Genomic DNA, 17,764 nt, shown 5'->3' with positions numbered 1-17,764 from the left:
GTCCCGACAAACAGGTGAGCCTGTACATCTTGTACACTAATAGTTGTACTAGTTCCCATCCTGACAGATGATGGGAAAGTTAAGTTCGCTGATGACACTGCCTTGATCAGCCTGTTGCATGATGACAAGGAACACCATGGCCCGGTCCTAAATGACTTTGTAGAGTGGTGTGACGAATCACACTTGGTCCTCAATACCAATAAGACCAAAGAGATGTGCATAGACTTCAGGAAGCATACAGCACCTACCTCTGCAACATCTATCAGAGGTCAGAACATAGAGATTGTAGAGGAATACAAATATCTGTTGCTGCTACCGTCTCTTATGACCGAAAATAACTTCTGGACATCAGAAAAGCGATTTCTCACCACGGACTGGAAGACATTTTTTCCTTTTAACGAGTCCGACGAGAAGGAAATCCTGCTTTCACTGGAACAGGCCCAGATCCACGCCTTTTGCGTGAAGAAAAGACGGCAGAAAAGGGGATCCTTCTGAGAAGGCTGAGGCGAGCGAGTAAGCTCCCAATGCCTTCCATTCTCCTTGCTAACGTGAAATTTATTTGCACTTATTTATTTACATTTTAAAACACTTAGGTTGTAGTCATTAAAACTCATTTTTCAACCACTCCACACATTTCTTGTTAACAAACTATAGTTTTGGCAAGTCTGTTAGGACTTTGTGCATGACACAAGTAATTTTTCCAACAATTGTTTACAGACAGATTATTTGACCTATAATTCACTGTATCACAATTCCAGTGGGTCAGAAGTTTACATACACTAAGTTGACTCTGCCTTTAAACATCTTGGAAAATTCCAGATTATGATGTCATGGCTTTAGAAGCTTCTGATAAGCTAATTGACATCATTTGAGTCAATTGGAGGTGTACCTGTGAATGTATTTCAAGCCAATCTTCAAACACAGTGCCTCTTTGCTTGACATCATGGGGAAATCAAAAGAAATCAGCCAAGACCTCAGAAAAGAAATTGTAGACCTCCACAAGTCTGGTTCATCCTTAGAAGCAATTTCCAAATGCCTGAAGGTACCACGTTCATCTGTACAAACAATAGTACCCAAGTATAAACACCATGGGACCACGCAGCCGTAATACCGCTCAGGAAGGAGACGCGTTCTGTCTCCTAGAGATGAACGTACTTTGGTGTGAAGAGTGCAAATCAATCCCAGAACAACAGCAAAGGACCTTGTGAAGATGCTGGAGGAAACAGGTATGAAAATATCTATATCCACAGTAAATTGAGTCCTATATCGACATAACCTGAAAGGCCGCTCAGCAAGGAAGAAGCCACTGCTCCAAATGCGCCATAGAAAAACCAGACTACGGTTTGCAACTGCACATGGGGACAAATATCGTACTTTTTGGAGAAATGTCCTCTGGTCTGATGAAAAAAAATAGAACTGTTTGCCATAATGACCATCGTTATGTTTGGAGGAAAAAGGGGGAGGCTTGCAAGCCGAAGAACACCATTCCAACTGTGAAGCATGGAGGTGGCAGCATCATGTTGTGGGGGTGCTTTGCTGCAGGAGGGACTGGTGTACTTCACAAAATAGATGGCATCATGAGGATGTAAATTATGTGGATATATTGAAGCAACATCTCAAGACATCAGTCAGAAAGTTTAAAACTTGGTCGCAAATGAGTCTTCCAAATGGACAATGACCCAAAGCATATTTCCAAAGTTGTGTCAAAATGGCTTAAGGACAACAAAGTCAAGGTGTTGGAGTGGCCATCACGAAGCCCTGACCTCAATCCTATAGAATATTTGTGGGCAGAACTGAAAAAGCGTATGTGAGCAAGGAGGCCTACAAACCTGACTCAGTTACACCAGCTCTGTCAGGAGGAATGGGCCAAAATTCAGCCAACTTATTGTGGGAAGCTTGTGGGAGGCTACCTGAAACATTTGACCCAAGTTAAACAATTTAAAGGCAATGCTACCAAATACCAATTGAGTATTTGTAATCTTCTGACCCACTGGGAATGTGATGAAAGAAATACAATCTGAAATAAATCATTCTCTCTACTATTATTCTGACATTTCACTTTCTTCAAATAGTGGTGATCCTAACTGACCTAAAACAGGGATTTTTTATTAGGATTAAATGTCAGGAATTGTGAAAAACTGAGTTTAAATATATTTGGCTAAGACTTCAACTGTATCTAAATCAGTTGGTCGAGACACTACCATCTTGGATCTGATTCTCTCTATGAGCCATCCTAAATAAATCCCTGGACGTCTGCCACTCAATAATAGAGTATGTATGTGAACTTCCGACTTCAACTCTATTATTAAGATTATCCTACCAACGGGACATTAAAAACTGTAACAATGTTTCAACGAGACGTGGTTGAACTAAGAAATGGACCATTTTGAGCTGGCGGGATTTTCAATGCACCGGCAGAACAGAGACGCTACCTCTGGTAAGACGAGGAGTGGGGGTGTGTGTCTTTTTGTCAATAACAGCTGATGCGCGATGTCAAATATTAAAGAAGTCTCGAGTTATTGCTCGCCTGAGGTAGAGTACCTTATGATTGTAACGGCGTTCTTCGTTTGTAGAAAGAGAGGACCGAAATGCAGCGTGGTGGTTACTCATGTTCTTTAATGAATGAAATAGCGATACATGAAATAACTGATAAATACAAAACAACAAACGGAACGAACCTAATTACAGCCTATCTGGTGAAACTACACAAAGACAGGAACAATCACCCACGAAATACAAAGTGAAACCCAGGCTACCTAAATACGGTTTCCCATCAGAGACAACAAGAATCACCTGACTCTGATTGAGAACCGCCTCAGGCAGCCAAGCCTAACTAGACACACCCCTAATCATTCGCAATCCCAAATCCTATAAAACCCCAATACAAAACACAACACATAAAACCATGTCACACCCTGGCCTAACCAAATATATAACGAAAACACAAAACACTATGACCAAGGCGTGACAGAACCCCCCTAAGGTGCGGACTCCCGGACGCACCTCAAAACCATAGGGAGGGTCCGGGTGGGCGTCTGTCCATGGTGGCGGCTCCGGCTCGGGACGTGGACCCCACTTCATTAATGTCCTAGTTCCTCCCCTTCGCGTCCTGGGATAATCCACCCTCGCCGCCGACCATGGCCTAATAGTCCTCACCCAGAACCCCACAGAACTGAGGAGCAGCTCGTGACTGAGGGGCATCTCGTGACTGAGGGACAGCTCGGGACTGAGGGACAGCTCGGGACTGAGGGGCAGCTCGGGACTGAGGCAGCTCGGGACTGAGGGGCAGCTCGGGACTGAGGGGCAGCTCGGGACTGAGGGGCAGCTCGAGACTGAGAGGCGGCCCGGAACTGAGAGGCGGCCCGGAACTGAGGGGCAGCCCGGAACTGAGGGGCAGCCCGGAACTGAGGGGAAGCTCGGGACTGAGAGAAAGCCCAGTACTGAGAGGAAGCCTAGTACTGAGAGGAAGCACAGTACTGAGAGGAAGCTCAAGTAGGTAGTAGGCTCCGGTAGATCCTGGCTGGTTGGCGGATCTGGAAGATTCAGGCTGACTAGCAGATCTGGAAGATTCTGGTTGACTGGCAGATCTGGTAGAATCTGGTTGACTGGCAGATCTAGAAGATCATGGCTGACTGGCGGATCTGGAAGATTCTGGTTGACTGGCAGATCTGGAAGAGACTGGTTGACTGGCAGATCTGGAAGAATCTGGTTCACTGGCAGATCTGGAAGAATCTGGTTGACTGGCAGATCTGGAAGAATCTGGTTGACTGGCAGATCTAGAAGATCATGGCTGACTGGCGGATCTAGCTGCTCTATGCAGACTGACAGCTCTGGCTGCTTCATACAGACTGACAGCTCTGGCTGCTTCATGCAGACTGACAGCTCTGGCTGCTTCATACAGACTGACAGCTCTGACTGCTCCATGCAGGCTGACAGCACCCTGCAGACTGGCAGCTCCTTGCAGACTGACAGCTCCTTGCAGACTGGCAGCTCCTTGCAGACTGGCAGCTCTTTGCAGACTGACAGCTCTGGCTGCTTCATGCAGACTGACAGCACTGACTGCTCCATGCAGGCTGACAGCACCCTGCAGACTGGCAGCTCCTTGCAGACTGACAGCTCCTTGCAGACTGACAGCTCTTTGCAGACTGACAGCTCTGGCTGCTTCATGCAGACTGACAGCACCTTGCAGACTGACAGCTCCCTGCAGACTGGCAGCTCAGGCTGTTCCGAACAGGCAGGAGGCTAGCGCTGAACAGGCAGCGCTGTAGAGGAGGAAGGCTCTGATAGCGCTGAACAGACGGGAGACTCCGACAGCGCAGGAGGGAGAGGCTCCGACAGCGCTGAGAGGAGAGCGCAGGAGAGGCGCACTGCAGGCCTGATGCGTGGTGCTGGCACTGGTGATACTGGAGCGAGGACACGCACAGGAAGCCTGGTGCGGGGAGCTGCTACCGGAGGACTGGTGTGTGGAGGTGGCTCTGTATAGACCGGACCGTGCAGGCGCACTGGAGCTCTTGAGCACCGAGCCTGCCCAAGCTTACCTGGCTCGATGCCCACTCTAGCCCGGCCAATACGAAGGGCTGGTATGAACCGCACCGGGCTATGCACCCGCACTGGAAACATTGTGCGCTCCATAGCATAACACGGTGTCTGCCCGGTCTCTCTAGCCCACCGGTAAGCACAGGGAGTTTGCGCAGGTCTCCTACCTGGCATAGCCATACTCCCTTTAAGCCCCCAATAATTATTGGGGGCTGCTTTTCGGGCTTCCTTGCCAACCGTGTTCCCTCGTATCGTCGGCTCCTGTCTCCGGCTGCCTCTGCTCTCCTAAGTGCCTCCACCTGTTCCCATGGGAGTCGATTTTCACCAGGCTGAGCCCAGGGTCCTTTTCCGTCCAGTTCTTCCTCCCATGTCCAATTCTCCAAGTGGTGCAGCCTCTCCCACTGCAGCTGCTCCTCACGATTAACAGGGAGAGTTGGCTCAGGTCTGACTCCTGACTCAGCCACTCTCCCTCTGAGCCCTCCCCCAATCAATATTTGGGGGTGACTTTCGGGTTTCGCTCTGCGCCGCCGTGTCTTTCTCTTCGACTCCATTCTTTTATAGCCCTCTTCGCACTGTTCCAGTGAATCCCAGGCGGGCTCAGGCACTCTCTCTGGGTCGGCCGCCCACCTGTCTATTTCTTCCCACGTCGTATAGTCCCGATATTCTCCCGGCTGATCCCAGGGTCCTTCTCCGTACAATTCATCCTCCTTTCGCTGCTCCTGCTGTCACTGCCTGTTACCACGCCACTCGGTCCATGTGTGGTGGGTGATTCTGTAATGATTCACACCCTGGCCTAACCAAATATATAACGAAAACACAAAACACTATGACCAAGGCGTGACAATGATAAGTTGTCGACCACACTATCTACCAAGAGAGTACTCATCTGTATTATTCGTAGCCGTCTATTTACCACCACAAAGTGAAGCTGGCACTAAGACTGCTTTCAACCAACTCTATAAGGCCATAAGCAAAGAAGAAAATGGTCACCCAGAAGCGGCGCTCCTTGTGGCCGGGGACTTTAATGTAGGCAAACTTAAATCAGTTTAACCACATTTTTAGCAGCATGTCATATGTGCAACCAGGGAAAAAATTATCCTTGACCACCTTTACTCCACACACAAAGATGCATACAAAGCACTCCCAGGCCCTCCATTTGGCAAATCTGACCACAGTCATCAGCTTCATCAATAAGTGCATCGATGACGTCGTCCCCACAGTGACTGTACGTACATATCCCAACCAGAAGCCATAGATTACAAGCAACATCCGCATGTAGCTAAAGGCTAGAGCTGCCGCTTTCAAGGAGCGGGAGACTAATCCGGATACTTATAAGAAATCCCACTTTGCCCGCAGACGAACCATCAAACAAAAGCATCAATACAGATTTAAGATTGAATCCTACTACACCGGCTCTGAAGCTCATTGGATGTGGCAGGGCTTGAAAACTATTACGGACTACAAAGGGAAACCCAGACGCGAGCTGCCCAGTGACGCGAGCCTACCAGACGAGCTAAATTCATTTTATGCTCGCTTCGAGTCAAGCAACACTGAAGCATGCATGAGAGCACCAGCTGTTCTGGATGACTGTGTGGTAACGTTCTTGGTAGCCGAAGTGAACAAAACCTTTAAACAGGTCAACATTCACAAAGCCGCTGGGCCAGACGTATTACCAGGACGTGTCATCAAAGCATGCGCGGACCAACTGTCAAGTGTCTTCACTGACATTTTCAACCTCTCCCTGACTGAGTCCGTAATACCTATCATGGTTCAAACATACCAAGACAGTCGTGAAGAGGGCACGACAAAACCTATTCCCCCTCAGGAGACTGAAAAGATTTGGCATGGGTCCTCAGATCCTAAAAAGGTTCTACAGCTGCACCATCGAGAGCATCCTGACCGGTTGCATCAACGCCTGGTATGGCAACTGCTCAGCATCTGACCATAAGGCACTACAAAGGGTAGTGCGAACGGCCCAGTACATCACTGGGGCCAAGCTTCCTGCCATCCAGGCGATGTAAGAGGAAAACCCATCAAATTGTTAAAGACTCCAGTCACCCAAGTTATAGACTGTTTTCTCTGCTACCGCACGGCAAGCGGTACCAGAGCACCAAGTCTGGGGCCAAAAGGCACCTCAACATCTTCTACCGCCAAGCCATTAGACTGCTGAACAATTCATAAAAATCGCCACTGGACAATTTACATTAATACCCTCCCCCCTCTTGTACATTGCTGCTACTCGCTGTTTGTTTGTTACCTATGCATAGTCACTTCGTCCCCACCTACATGTACAGATTACCTCAACTAGCCTGTATACCTGCACACTGACTCGGTACCGGTGCCCCCTGTATATAGCCTCGTTATTGTTATTCTTATTGTGTTACTTTTTATTATTACTTTTTATTTTAGCCTACTTGGTAAATGTTTCTTCTTCTTAAACTGCACTGTTGGTTAAGGGCTTGTAAGTAAGCATTTCACTGTAATGTCTACACTTGTTGTATTCGGCGCATGTGGCAAATGAAGTTTGGCATGTAACTGTTATGAAAGTTGGATTTTCAATTTGTTTTGTTATTTAAACGCCACTTTAAATGTGTACATGACACTGCAACAACATTTCCCCACGGGGACATTAAAGTCTGTAAAGAATTGAGGCTCTTCTGAGGGCAAAAGGGGGTGAAACTCAATATTAGCTTCCTAATGTTTTGTACACTCTGTGTAAAATGTTTATCCGACCATAGTACAACTGAGAACTGCCCAGGTGGGAGTTTCATGTGTGGAGCCTAGGTCATGGCTGCCAGGGAGGCGGGTGCAGTGTAAAAGCTGCTACACGGTAACTCTATTTACCTCTCACTCTGTGTTAAACTGACAGGCAGGCAGGGCTCCCTAGAGATGTATAGAGGCCTTCCACATGATCACGATTAGCAGTAGCAGCAGCAGCTCTGCCCTGACCAGGGAATGCAGCACAGTAGTCTGCAGCCCTACAGTGATACATACCTCAAAGATAAATGGCAATGAGTGAAAGAATCGTGTCTCATTCCATGGCTTTGCTCAAATCAACAAATTGTATATGTATATATTCAGAATAACAGTGACTTTTCACTATATTATGTTGGCCTCACAGTGATTCTAACCTAATACCTGTCATTCATTTTTCCTGAAAAGCAGTCTTTTCAGACAGAAAAATGACTTTTCAGGAGCCTCCATTGGACTTTGTTTGACATGAAATCGTTAGCCATTCACCGCTGTCTTCCATGAATTCTTCTGAAATTCATTTTAACCAACACAATACTGTGTGGAAATTAAGGTGTTCTGTGTTTAAGATCATGTTCAATGCTCCTCATGGTAGATTATGAAAACACAAAGTTAGTAAAGAAATACATTTCACAATAAACTGACTGCCTAAGGTCTTTTCAGTGTTCTGAGAGAGGTACATCTGTTGTGTTCTATTGGAGTAAATAATCATTCATCTACAGAATGCCTACTTCTTCTTCTTCTGGCCATTTGTCAATTGTGTTTATCTAACTGTAATTTGACAAAGTGACATTTAGTGCATTCGTCATAATTCATACATGATAAATGTACTGAAAGTTATGAAATGTATTGAAAATTACCGGAATCTTTTGTGACACGGTATGTTTTTCTGTGTATTGTTTCCTTATAGTTCTTGGCAGAGGCTGCCAAGGGAAGTATTGAAACATTAATTAAATGAATGATCCTTTCTGTCTTTCTTTTGATTTTGCTTTCACCCTCTTCTTCCCCTCCTCTTATTTCTCTGGTGTTTGGTTGTTCTGTTTCTCTTCTCACTGTGTGCTCGCTCATTCCTCTGCCTAGACCCAGTAAACCAGTTTTGTGAAGAGGTCCTGAACTTTCTGCTCTGTCCCTACTTCCCTCCTGCCGTAGCCCCATCTTCCCCTGGTGTTGACTCCATCCCCTTGCAGCGTACAGGCAGCCAGAACGCCTCAGGCACTTTGCCCTACCAGAGAAGCAGCTTTGCCACTGGCTCGGACTACGCCAACCCGTACCGCACCCTCCAGTTCTGCCCGACCACCGAGTTGCCCTACAGCAAGTCTGGCCCCGTGCTGCCCCCGGAGGCCGCACTGGCCCGCTCACCTTCTGTCGACAGCATCCAGAAGGATCCCAGGTGAGTGTCACTTTAGCGCTGTTATTTATAACACCTCACCTCTCCTTCAGTCAGACCACTGAATATGAAGCACACATCCACATCACTGCTTACCAGTCGCTCCTCTGTTTGGCCTGTCGGTACCACTACGTCTTGAATGACACAGCCACTGTTTGGCCTGTCGGTACCACTACGCCTTGAATGACACAGCCACTGTTTTCTGGAGGGCACATGAAGCTTGTTAAACCTCACCTTCCTTCACCTTGTGTTGTTTAAACTTTTACTTGTGTGTGTGTGGGTGTGTCTATCTGGGCTGTCTGTTGTGTGTGTGTGTGTGTGTGTGTGTGTGTGTGTGTGTGTGTGTGTGTGTGTGTGTGTGTGTGTGTGTGTGTGTGTGTGTGTCATAAAGTGTTTGACTGGGAGTGGCCTTGAGTCATAAGCTTTATGGCTGTATTGCTGTACTATCAGAGTTGCTTTTGTGTGGGTCTGATCAAGGAGTTTATTCCTTTAGAGCAAATATTTAAAAAACAATACTGTAAACAACAACATGTTTAATCACTAGGAATACATACTATTGAAAGATCAGAGAAAACAGGACTATCTACAGTTGAAGTCGGAAGTTTACAAACACTTAGGTTGGAGTCATTAAAACTCGTTTTTCAACCACTCCACACATTTCTTGTTAACAAACTATAGTTTTGGCAAGTCAGTTGGGACATCTACTTTGTGCATGACACAAGTAATTTTTCCAACAATTGTTTACAAACAGATTATTTTACTTATTATTCACTGCATCACAATTCCAGTGGGTCAGAAGTTTACATACACTGAATTGATTGTGCCTTTAAACAGCTTGGAAAAATTCCAGAAAATTTCAGAAAAAGTTTGAAGGTAGGCCTTGAAATACATCCACAGGTACACCTCCTTTTGACTCAAATGATGTCAATTAGCCTATCACAAGCTTCTAAAGCCATGACATAATTTGAGTCAATTGGAGGTGTACCTGTGGATGTTTTTCAAGGCCTACCTTCAAACTCAGTGCCTCTTGGCTTGACATCATGTGAAAATCAAAAGAAATCAGCCAAGACCTCAGAAAAAATGTATTTGACCTCCATAAGTCTGGTTCATCCTTGGGAGCAATTTCCAAATGCCTGAAGTTACCACGTTCATCTAAACAAGCAATAGTACGCAAGTATAAATACCATGGGACCACACAGCCGTCATACCGCTCAGGAAGGAGACACGTTATGTCTCCTAGAGATGAACGTACTTTGGTGCGAAAAATGAAAATCAATCCCAGAACAACAGCAAAGGACCTTGTGAAGATGCTGGAGGAAACAGGTACAAAAGTATCTATATCTGTGATAATATTGCATTAGGAGGTAGGTGAAAGAGTCAGGCGCAGGAGAGCAGAGATGTCTGAGAAGCGTACTTTTTAATTGGCAACACAGGTATGGCACAATCAAAAAAGTTAAACGCCCTCGACAACAGAGAACCCGTACAAACGCACAGAGGAGCAAACAAAGCTCTGACAATAACACACTCCCTGTAGGACCACTCCAGCACCGGTCAGCATTGTGCCCTCTACGACCACAGCTGGTACGGGAAAGGCCCCCTCCTCTGGTTGCCCTCACTGCAGCACCTCCTAGCTCCATGGGCGTTGGAGTGGAGGGGCTGGGGGATGAAACTGACAGGACCCGATCCGGACGCCCGCGGGTCGCCAGCAAGTTGTCCAATCGAATGGACATGTCTATCAGCTGGTCTAAGGAGAGGGAGGTGTCTCTACAGGCTAGCTCCCTACGGACGTTCTCGCGCAAACTGCACCTATAGTGATCGATCAGGGTCCTGTCGTTCCATCCCGCACCAGCGGCCAAGATCCGGAACTCTAGGGCGAAGTCCTGAGCACCCCTCTTCTCCTGCCTTAGATGGAACAGCTGTTCACCCGCCGCTCGGCCTTCAGGTGGGTGGTCGAACACGGCCCGAAAGTGGTGGGTGAACTCTGGGTAGTGGTGCCTCGCCGAGTCAGGATCGTTCCATACCGCGTTGGCCCACTCTAGGGCTTTGCCTGAGAGGCAGGAGACGAGGGCGTCACGATTTCACCTCCCGAAGGAGTCGGGTGAACGGTTGCCAGGTATAACTCCATTTTGAGTAAGAATCCCTGGCACCCGGCCGCCGTTCCATCGTACTCCCTCAGGAATACCACTGGACCCAGGCAGAGGGTTGTGGTACTGGTTGGAGTGTGGCTGATGGAGGTGTGGGAAGGCCACCTCTCTCCCATCTTTCCATCGTCGCCATCACCTGATATTGGGAGCGCGTCCGCTCCTGCTGACTCCATCGAAGTGGTGCGGGATTCTGTGATAATGTTGCGTTAGGAGGTAGGTGAAAGAGTCAGGCGCAGGAGAGCAGAGATGTCTGAGAAGCGTACTTTTTAATTGGCAAGTCCACCAACACAGGTATGGCACAATCAAAAAAGTTAAATCCCTCGACAACAGAGAACCTGTACAAACGCACAGAGGAACAAACAAAGCTCTGACAGTAACACACTCTTATTAAATCCGTGAAAACAAGAAATAGGGCATAACCTCATCGAGCTACATCACAATAAAATAATAATTCTGCACAAACCTAGGCAGGCAACAGTGTAAATATATACACACAGAAATTAAGGCAAATGAAACCAGGTGTGAAAAGAACCAAAGACAAAACAAACAAAAAAGGAAAAAGGGATCGGTGATGGTTAGTAGTCGGCATCGCCGCCCGAACAGGGAGAGGAACTACCTTCGGTGGAAGTCGTGACAATATCCACAGTAAAACGAGTCATATATCAACATAACCGGAAAGGCCGCTCAGCAAGGAAGAAGCCACTGCTCCAAAAGCGCCATAAAAAAGCCAGACTACGGTTTGCAACTGCACATGGGGACAAATATCATAGTTTTTTGAGAAATGTCCTCTGGTCTGATGAATCAAAAATAGAACTGTTTGCCATAATGACCATCCTTATGTTTGGAGGGAAAAGGAAGAGGCTTACAAGCCGAAGAACATCATCCCAACCGTGAAGCACGGGGGGTGGCAGCATCATGTTGTGGGGGTGCTTTGCTGCAGGAGGGACTGGTGCACTTCACAAATAGATGGCATCATGAGGATGGAGAATTACGTGGATATATTGAAGCAACATCTCAAGACATCAGTCAGGAAGTTAAAGCTTGGTCACAAATGGGTCTTCCAAATGGACAATGACCCCAAGCATACTTCCAAAGTTGTCGCAAAATGGCTTAAGGACAACGTCAAGGTATTGGAGTGGCCATCACAAAGCCCTGACCTCAATCCTATAGAAAATTTGTCGGCAGAACTGAAAAAGCGTGTGCAAGCAAGGAGGCCTACAAACCTGACTCAGTTACACCAGCTCTGTCAGGAGGAATGGGTCAAAATTCACCCAACTTATTGTAGGAAGCTTGTGGAAAGCTACCCAAAACGTTTGACCCAAGTTAAACAATTTAAAGGCAATGCTACCAAATACTAATTGAGCGTAAACGTCTGACCCATTGGGAATGTGATGAAAGAAATGAAATCTTAAATAAGTCATTCTCTACTATTATTCTGACATTTCACATTCATAAAATAAAGTGATGATCCTTACTGACCTAAGACAGGGGATTTTTACTAGGATTAAATGTCAGGAATTATGAAAAACTGAGTTTAAATGTATTTGGCTACGGTGTATGTAAACCTCCGACTTTAACTGTATGTTTGCAATACTCTACAAGTTCATTATTTTTGATTTATCCCATTCTGTTTTCTTCATTCACCATCCCCTGTACTATTTATTTGTTTCTCTATCTTTCTTTCCTTTTCCACATTGCACTGTATCTGCTGTAGCTCTGGCATTACTTTTGGCGTTTGTACACGCTTTCAGTGGATTGACTTGTGATGCATTGATTTGCTGGCTGCAACCAACTTCACAACATGCACAGTCAATTACAGTAATCCCCAAATTAGAAATGACTCCCTATTATTTTGGTTACTTCATATTCATTATTGTTAAAGGGCGGGTTTCACCAAAGCAGGTCTTCAATCGATCTTAATTTCAATTAATTGTGGAAACACTAGGCCTGTATTGTGAGTAGCAAATCAGTGGAATTCTAGAAAGAGATTAATTAAATGTTTTAATGAATCATGTTCAAAGTCAACGACCAAAACAATACTCTATAAAATAAATACTCAACCACAATTAAGGTTGTTATATTTGGCTATGTAGCTGTAAGTTAAAACTGTCCTAATGTCCAATGGTTGTTTGCGTGATATAATTTATGTCACTATTTAGCAGAGTCCTAAATTATAGGAAAGCATAGTCCTAAATACATATATTCATATTTAAGAAAAACAATGACAAGTTCACTGGAATGTGTCTCTCCACAAACCATGATAATGGTTCTGATGACTGAACAATCCATAATTGACCTAGCTGATAGCAAATTGATCTCCATATTTCTTGGTTTTGTAAGACCCCCTCTTTAAAAGATCCCCATCCACCACAATCAAATCATCTAGTGCATGTTCTGAATCCAGTGTAAGTGTGTAATAGGAAAATTGTTGAGAAAGAAAGACATTCAAATGAGTATTCTTTTATTCTTGTCAAGCTCCTTTGTGCGGAGACACCCACCTACCTTTTTTTCCTTTCTGCCTGTCTCCTGATAGGTACGACCCTGAATTCCTTGTCTGGAATCAAAATCAAGCCGAGCAAAGAATGACAAAGTAATCCAGCATTTATTACATATTTCTATCTCTCATTCACTGAATCTGTCCTTCATGTCTACTATACAAATACCAGGAACATTTCCTTACCAATGAAAGAGCATGAATGACAATAGTTCAGTTCTTTTTTCCATTGCATTGTCCTCTGATTCCCATTTACTTACAGTAGCTACTTCACTGAAAGCTTCATGTGACTTCCTCAGGAAAAGTAAAGTAAAGGTAGTGCCATTGGTGCTGTCCACAATTTTATATACAGTGTCTTCTCACAGATTAGGTTATGTATCTATTTGCCTCCAAATTTCTCAAGTTTACTCTTCAGGTTGTCTAGTAATTAAAGGTAAGATGTGATGTTGTGAAGTTACTCTTTAGTTAAGCTTTTATGGCTTTCTAAAAGTGACAGCAGTTGGAAGCTTTTTGGGTAGGTTACGGGTACTTGCTGATTGTGTGAGGAGAGCAACAGTAGGAATCCATTATCCAAAAATCATACATTTTCTCCTTCATTTTACATCATTCATCATCATTTGTCTCTCATCATTTTCTAAATGTGCTTCATCGTCCCAAGATTTACTGTGACATGTGCAGTAATTAAGGGGCAGAATCCATTTACTTAAATGTCACTTTTGCAGTATCTGATCATACTACCTTTATGCTATTTTTCTTAAGTAATACTCAAACTGATATCTATGATGTAGTTGACAATTTACGCATGAATAATGTTGCCGATTCATAAGCTGTTACATTTTAGTACATATACAGTGGTTCCTCAACTAAACGTTTTGAGTTTTTGGCACAGCGCATTGAGGTAGATTGTGATATAGTGCAGTACATTGTGTCACAGCAAGGGAGAGTTTAGAACGCTGGTTATGCCTTTGGGTTCAGTCTAAAGCGTTAGTACCGAGGCGTTAATGTGTCTCTCACATCACTGAATGAATGACGTGAATTGATGAACAGGTGATAGAAACAGATAATTGTGTACCTGATGTCACGGTTTAATCTGAATGAACTGAATGAGGAAGAAGAAGCTGATTGAATTTAAAACAATAGTGTAAGAATTGCTCTTCCTCTATCCCGTGTGCACTTTCGGAATAAGACACCGCTTTTTTTTGTTTCTATTCTGTCAGAAGGAGCTGTAACTGGACTGTAGTTCATTACTTACTATAACTGTTGTTACACGGTAAGGTTTTTATCCTAAGAGAAACAAAAATGTTCTGTTATATTCCATTATAATCTTTAAACATATGTGTTGACTGAATATACACGAGTGATGTCTGCTAAATGAACAAGTTGATGGTGCAGCCACATAGCCTCGGCTACTAAGCCCAGATAAATAAAACGTAAAACATGCTATTCTGTTGTTTTGAAATAGGTTGTCTTAGTATGATGTTTTTTATGACCTTCCTAAACTAAAGCCTCATATGAAGCAGACAATGCAGAGTCGTTCTTTGCTGATGTGAAGAAGAAACTGAATGAAAGAGAGTACGGCGAGGAAAACCCAAGTCGTCTATATGGGCCTCTTTTACGCACATTTTACACATTTTCAAGACCTGACCTATTTCATATCAAATGTTATTTGTCACATACACATGGCTAGCAGATGTTAATGTGAGTGTAGCGACCTGCTTGTGTTTCTAGTTCCGACAATGCAGTAAAAACCAACGAGTAATCTAACCTAACAATTTCACAACAGCTACCTTATACACACAAGTGTAAAGGGATGAAGAATATGTACATAAAGATATATGAATGAGTGATGGTACAGAACGGCATAGGCAAGATGCAGTGAATGGTATCGAGTACAGTATATACATATGAGATGAGTAATGTAGGGTATGTAAACATCATATTAAGTGGCATTGTTTAAAGTGGCTAGTGATACATTTTTTACATGTATGGCAGCAGCCACTCAATGTTAGTGGTGGCTGTTTAACAGTCTGATGGCCTTGAGATGGAAGCTGTTTTTCAGTCTCTCGGTCCCTGCTTTGATGCACCTGTACTGACCTCGCCTTCTGGATGATAGCAGGGTGAACAGGCAGTGGCTCGGGTGGTTGTTGTCCTTGATGATCTTTATGGCCTTCCTGTGACATCGGGTAGTGTAGGTGTCCTGGAGGGCCGGTAGTTTGCCCCCGGTGATGCGTTCTGCAGACCTCACTACCCTCTGGAGAGCCTTAAGGTTGTGGGCGGAGCAGCTGCCATACCAGGCGGTGATACAGCCCGACAGGATGCTCTTGATTGTGCATATGTAAAAGTTTGTGAGTGCTTTTGGTGACAAGCCGAAGGCGCTGCTCCTTCTTCACCACGCTGTCTGTGTGGGTGGACCAATTCAGTTTGTCCGTGATGTGTACGCTGAGGAACTTAAAACTTTCTACCCTCTCCACTACTGTCCCGTCGATGTGGATAGGGGGGTGCTCCCTTTGCTGTTTCATTAAGTCCACGATCATCTCCTTTGTTTTGTTGACGTTGAGTGTGAGGTTATTTTCCTGACACCACACTCCGAAGGCCCTCACCTCCTCCCTGTAGGCCGTCTTGTCATTGTTGGTAATCAAGCCTACCACTGTCGTCTGCAAACTCGACGCATACCCCCAGTGGAAGGAGAGGTGCAGACCATGAGATGAGCCTCCACACACTTTCTCTCACTCTCTCTCTCTCACTTATAAACACACAACAAAGTGTGTGTGTGTGTGTGTACATGGTGCCTGTTTTAGAGTTCGGCTGCACTCACTGTTTGTGTACATTTGCTTCCGGGTTGGAGCGATCTGGTCGCATCCGCGCTTCGGTCTGCAGGTTGTATAACTTTTTCATTACATTTCATTACATTTCATTATAGTACAACGGTCTGATTTGTCTAATCTTAGCAATTTCCTCTTAGCTAGCTACATAGTCGTCGTTGTATCAAAGATAATTGCGTAATTATCGGTAAATCTCCTATCTGTCCAACACGTTCACCGTCTACCGTAGCACTGTAGTACTATCACACTCAACTGATTGATTAGTGTAGTGTTAGCTAGCTACATAGCTAGCTACATAGTTGTCTTTGCTGTCTTCGTATCCAAGATAATTGTGTAGCTTAGAGTGTGGAGTCTTAGAGTGATAATTGCGTCGCCCTCCCCTATCTGCCTAGCAGCTAGCATACGTTCACCGGCTACCGTAGCACTGTAGTAACTATCACACTCAACTGACTTGATTAGTGTAGTATTAGATAGCTACATAGTTGTCTTTGCTGTCTTCGTATCCAAGATAATTGTGTAGTTTAGAGTGTGTAGTCTTAGAGTGATTATCTTAATTCACCGAGGTTAGCTAGCCAGCTATTTTGTCGTCCTTAACGTAGGAGCCTAGCTAGCCAATAGCCAGCCAACGTCTACTGAATAGAACTTTGCATTCGGTCGCATTCCGCGTCGCTCCACAGGTAGTATCACTTTTTTCACTTCATTTCATTACAGTCCCAACGGTGTGATTTGTTTGATCGTAGCTAGCTACATAGCTAGCTACATAGCCGTCTTTGTTTCAAAGATAATTGTGTAGTCTAGAGCGATTTTCTAGGTTAGCTAGCCAGCTATTGTCGTTCTCCTACGACGTAACCAACACTGCTAGCTGATAAGCAGCATTGTAGAAACTTCACACTCAACGGTGCGACTTGATTAGGGTAGTGTCAACAACGCAGCTAGCCTACCCCAGCAGTACTCTATCATTTTAATCATTTTAGTCAATTAGATTCTTGCTACGTAAGCTTAACTTTCTGAACATTCGAGACGTGTAGTCCACTTGTCATTCCAATCTCCTCTGCATTAGCGTAGCCTCTTCTCTAGCCTGTCAACTATGTGTCTGTCTATCCCTGTTCTCTCCTCTCTGCACAGACCATACAAAGCGCTCCACACCGCATGGGCAGCCACCCTAATCTGGTGGTCCCAGCGCGCACGACCCACGTGGAGTTCCAGGTAGCCTCTGGAACTGCCGATCTGAGTTCATCTCAGCCTATGTCTCCCTCCAGTCCCTCGACTTCTTGGCTCTGTGAAACATGGATCACCACAGACAACACCGCTACTCCTACTGCTCTCTCTTCGTCCGCCCACGTGCTCTCGCACACCCCGAGGAGCTTCTGGTCAGCGGGGTGGTGGCACCGGATCCTCATCTCTCCCAAGTGGTCATTCTCTCTTTCTCCCTTACCCATCTGTCTATCGCCTCCTTTGAATTCCATGCTGTCACAGTTACCAGCCCTTTCAAGCTTAACATCCTTATCATTTATCGCCCTCCAGGTTCCTCGGAGAGTTCATATGAGCTTGATGCCTTGATAAGCTCCTTTCCAGATGGCTCACCTCTCACAGTTCTGGGCGACTTTAACCTCCCCACGTCTACCTTTGA

At 45.1% G+C, this 17,764-nt stretch overlaps 1 protein-coding gene across 4 annotated transcripts in view; it reads left to right on the top strand.

Moving 5' to 3' along the window:
* LOC115114460 (catenin delta-2-like) overlaps positions 1-17,764 on the top strand; it is a 155,983-nt gene that overhangs the window by 87,376 nt on the left and 50,843 nt on the right. For 2 of the 4 annotated variants that reach the window (XM_065013443.1, XM_065013444.1), the window contains exons 9-10: positions 8,368-8,677; positions 13,352-13,408. In XM_065013443.1, the coding sequence (XP_064869515.1) occupies positions 8,368-8,677; positions 13,352-13,408 (367 nt within the window). The remainder of the gene's footprint in view (positions 1-8,367; positions 8,678-13,351; positions 13,409-17,764) is intronic. The other 2 variants (XM_065013445.1, XM_065013446.1) reach the window with 1 other exon arrangement.

This window comes from Oncorhynchus nerka, linkage group LG9b, assembly GCF_034236695.1.
Source record: "Oncorhynchus nerka isolate Pitt River linkage group LG9b, Oner_Uvic_2.0, whole genome shotgun sequence".
Taxonomy (NCBI): domain Eukaryota; kingdom Metazoa; phylum Chordata; class Actinopteri; order Salmoniformes; family Salmonidae; genus Oncorhynchus; species Oncorhynchus nerka.
Note: the sequence above shows the minus strand (reverse complement) of the source record. Positions and strands in the feature narration are given on the sequence as shown.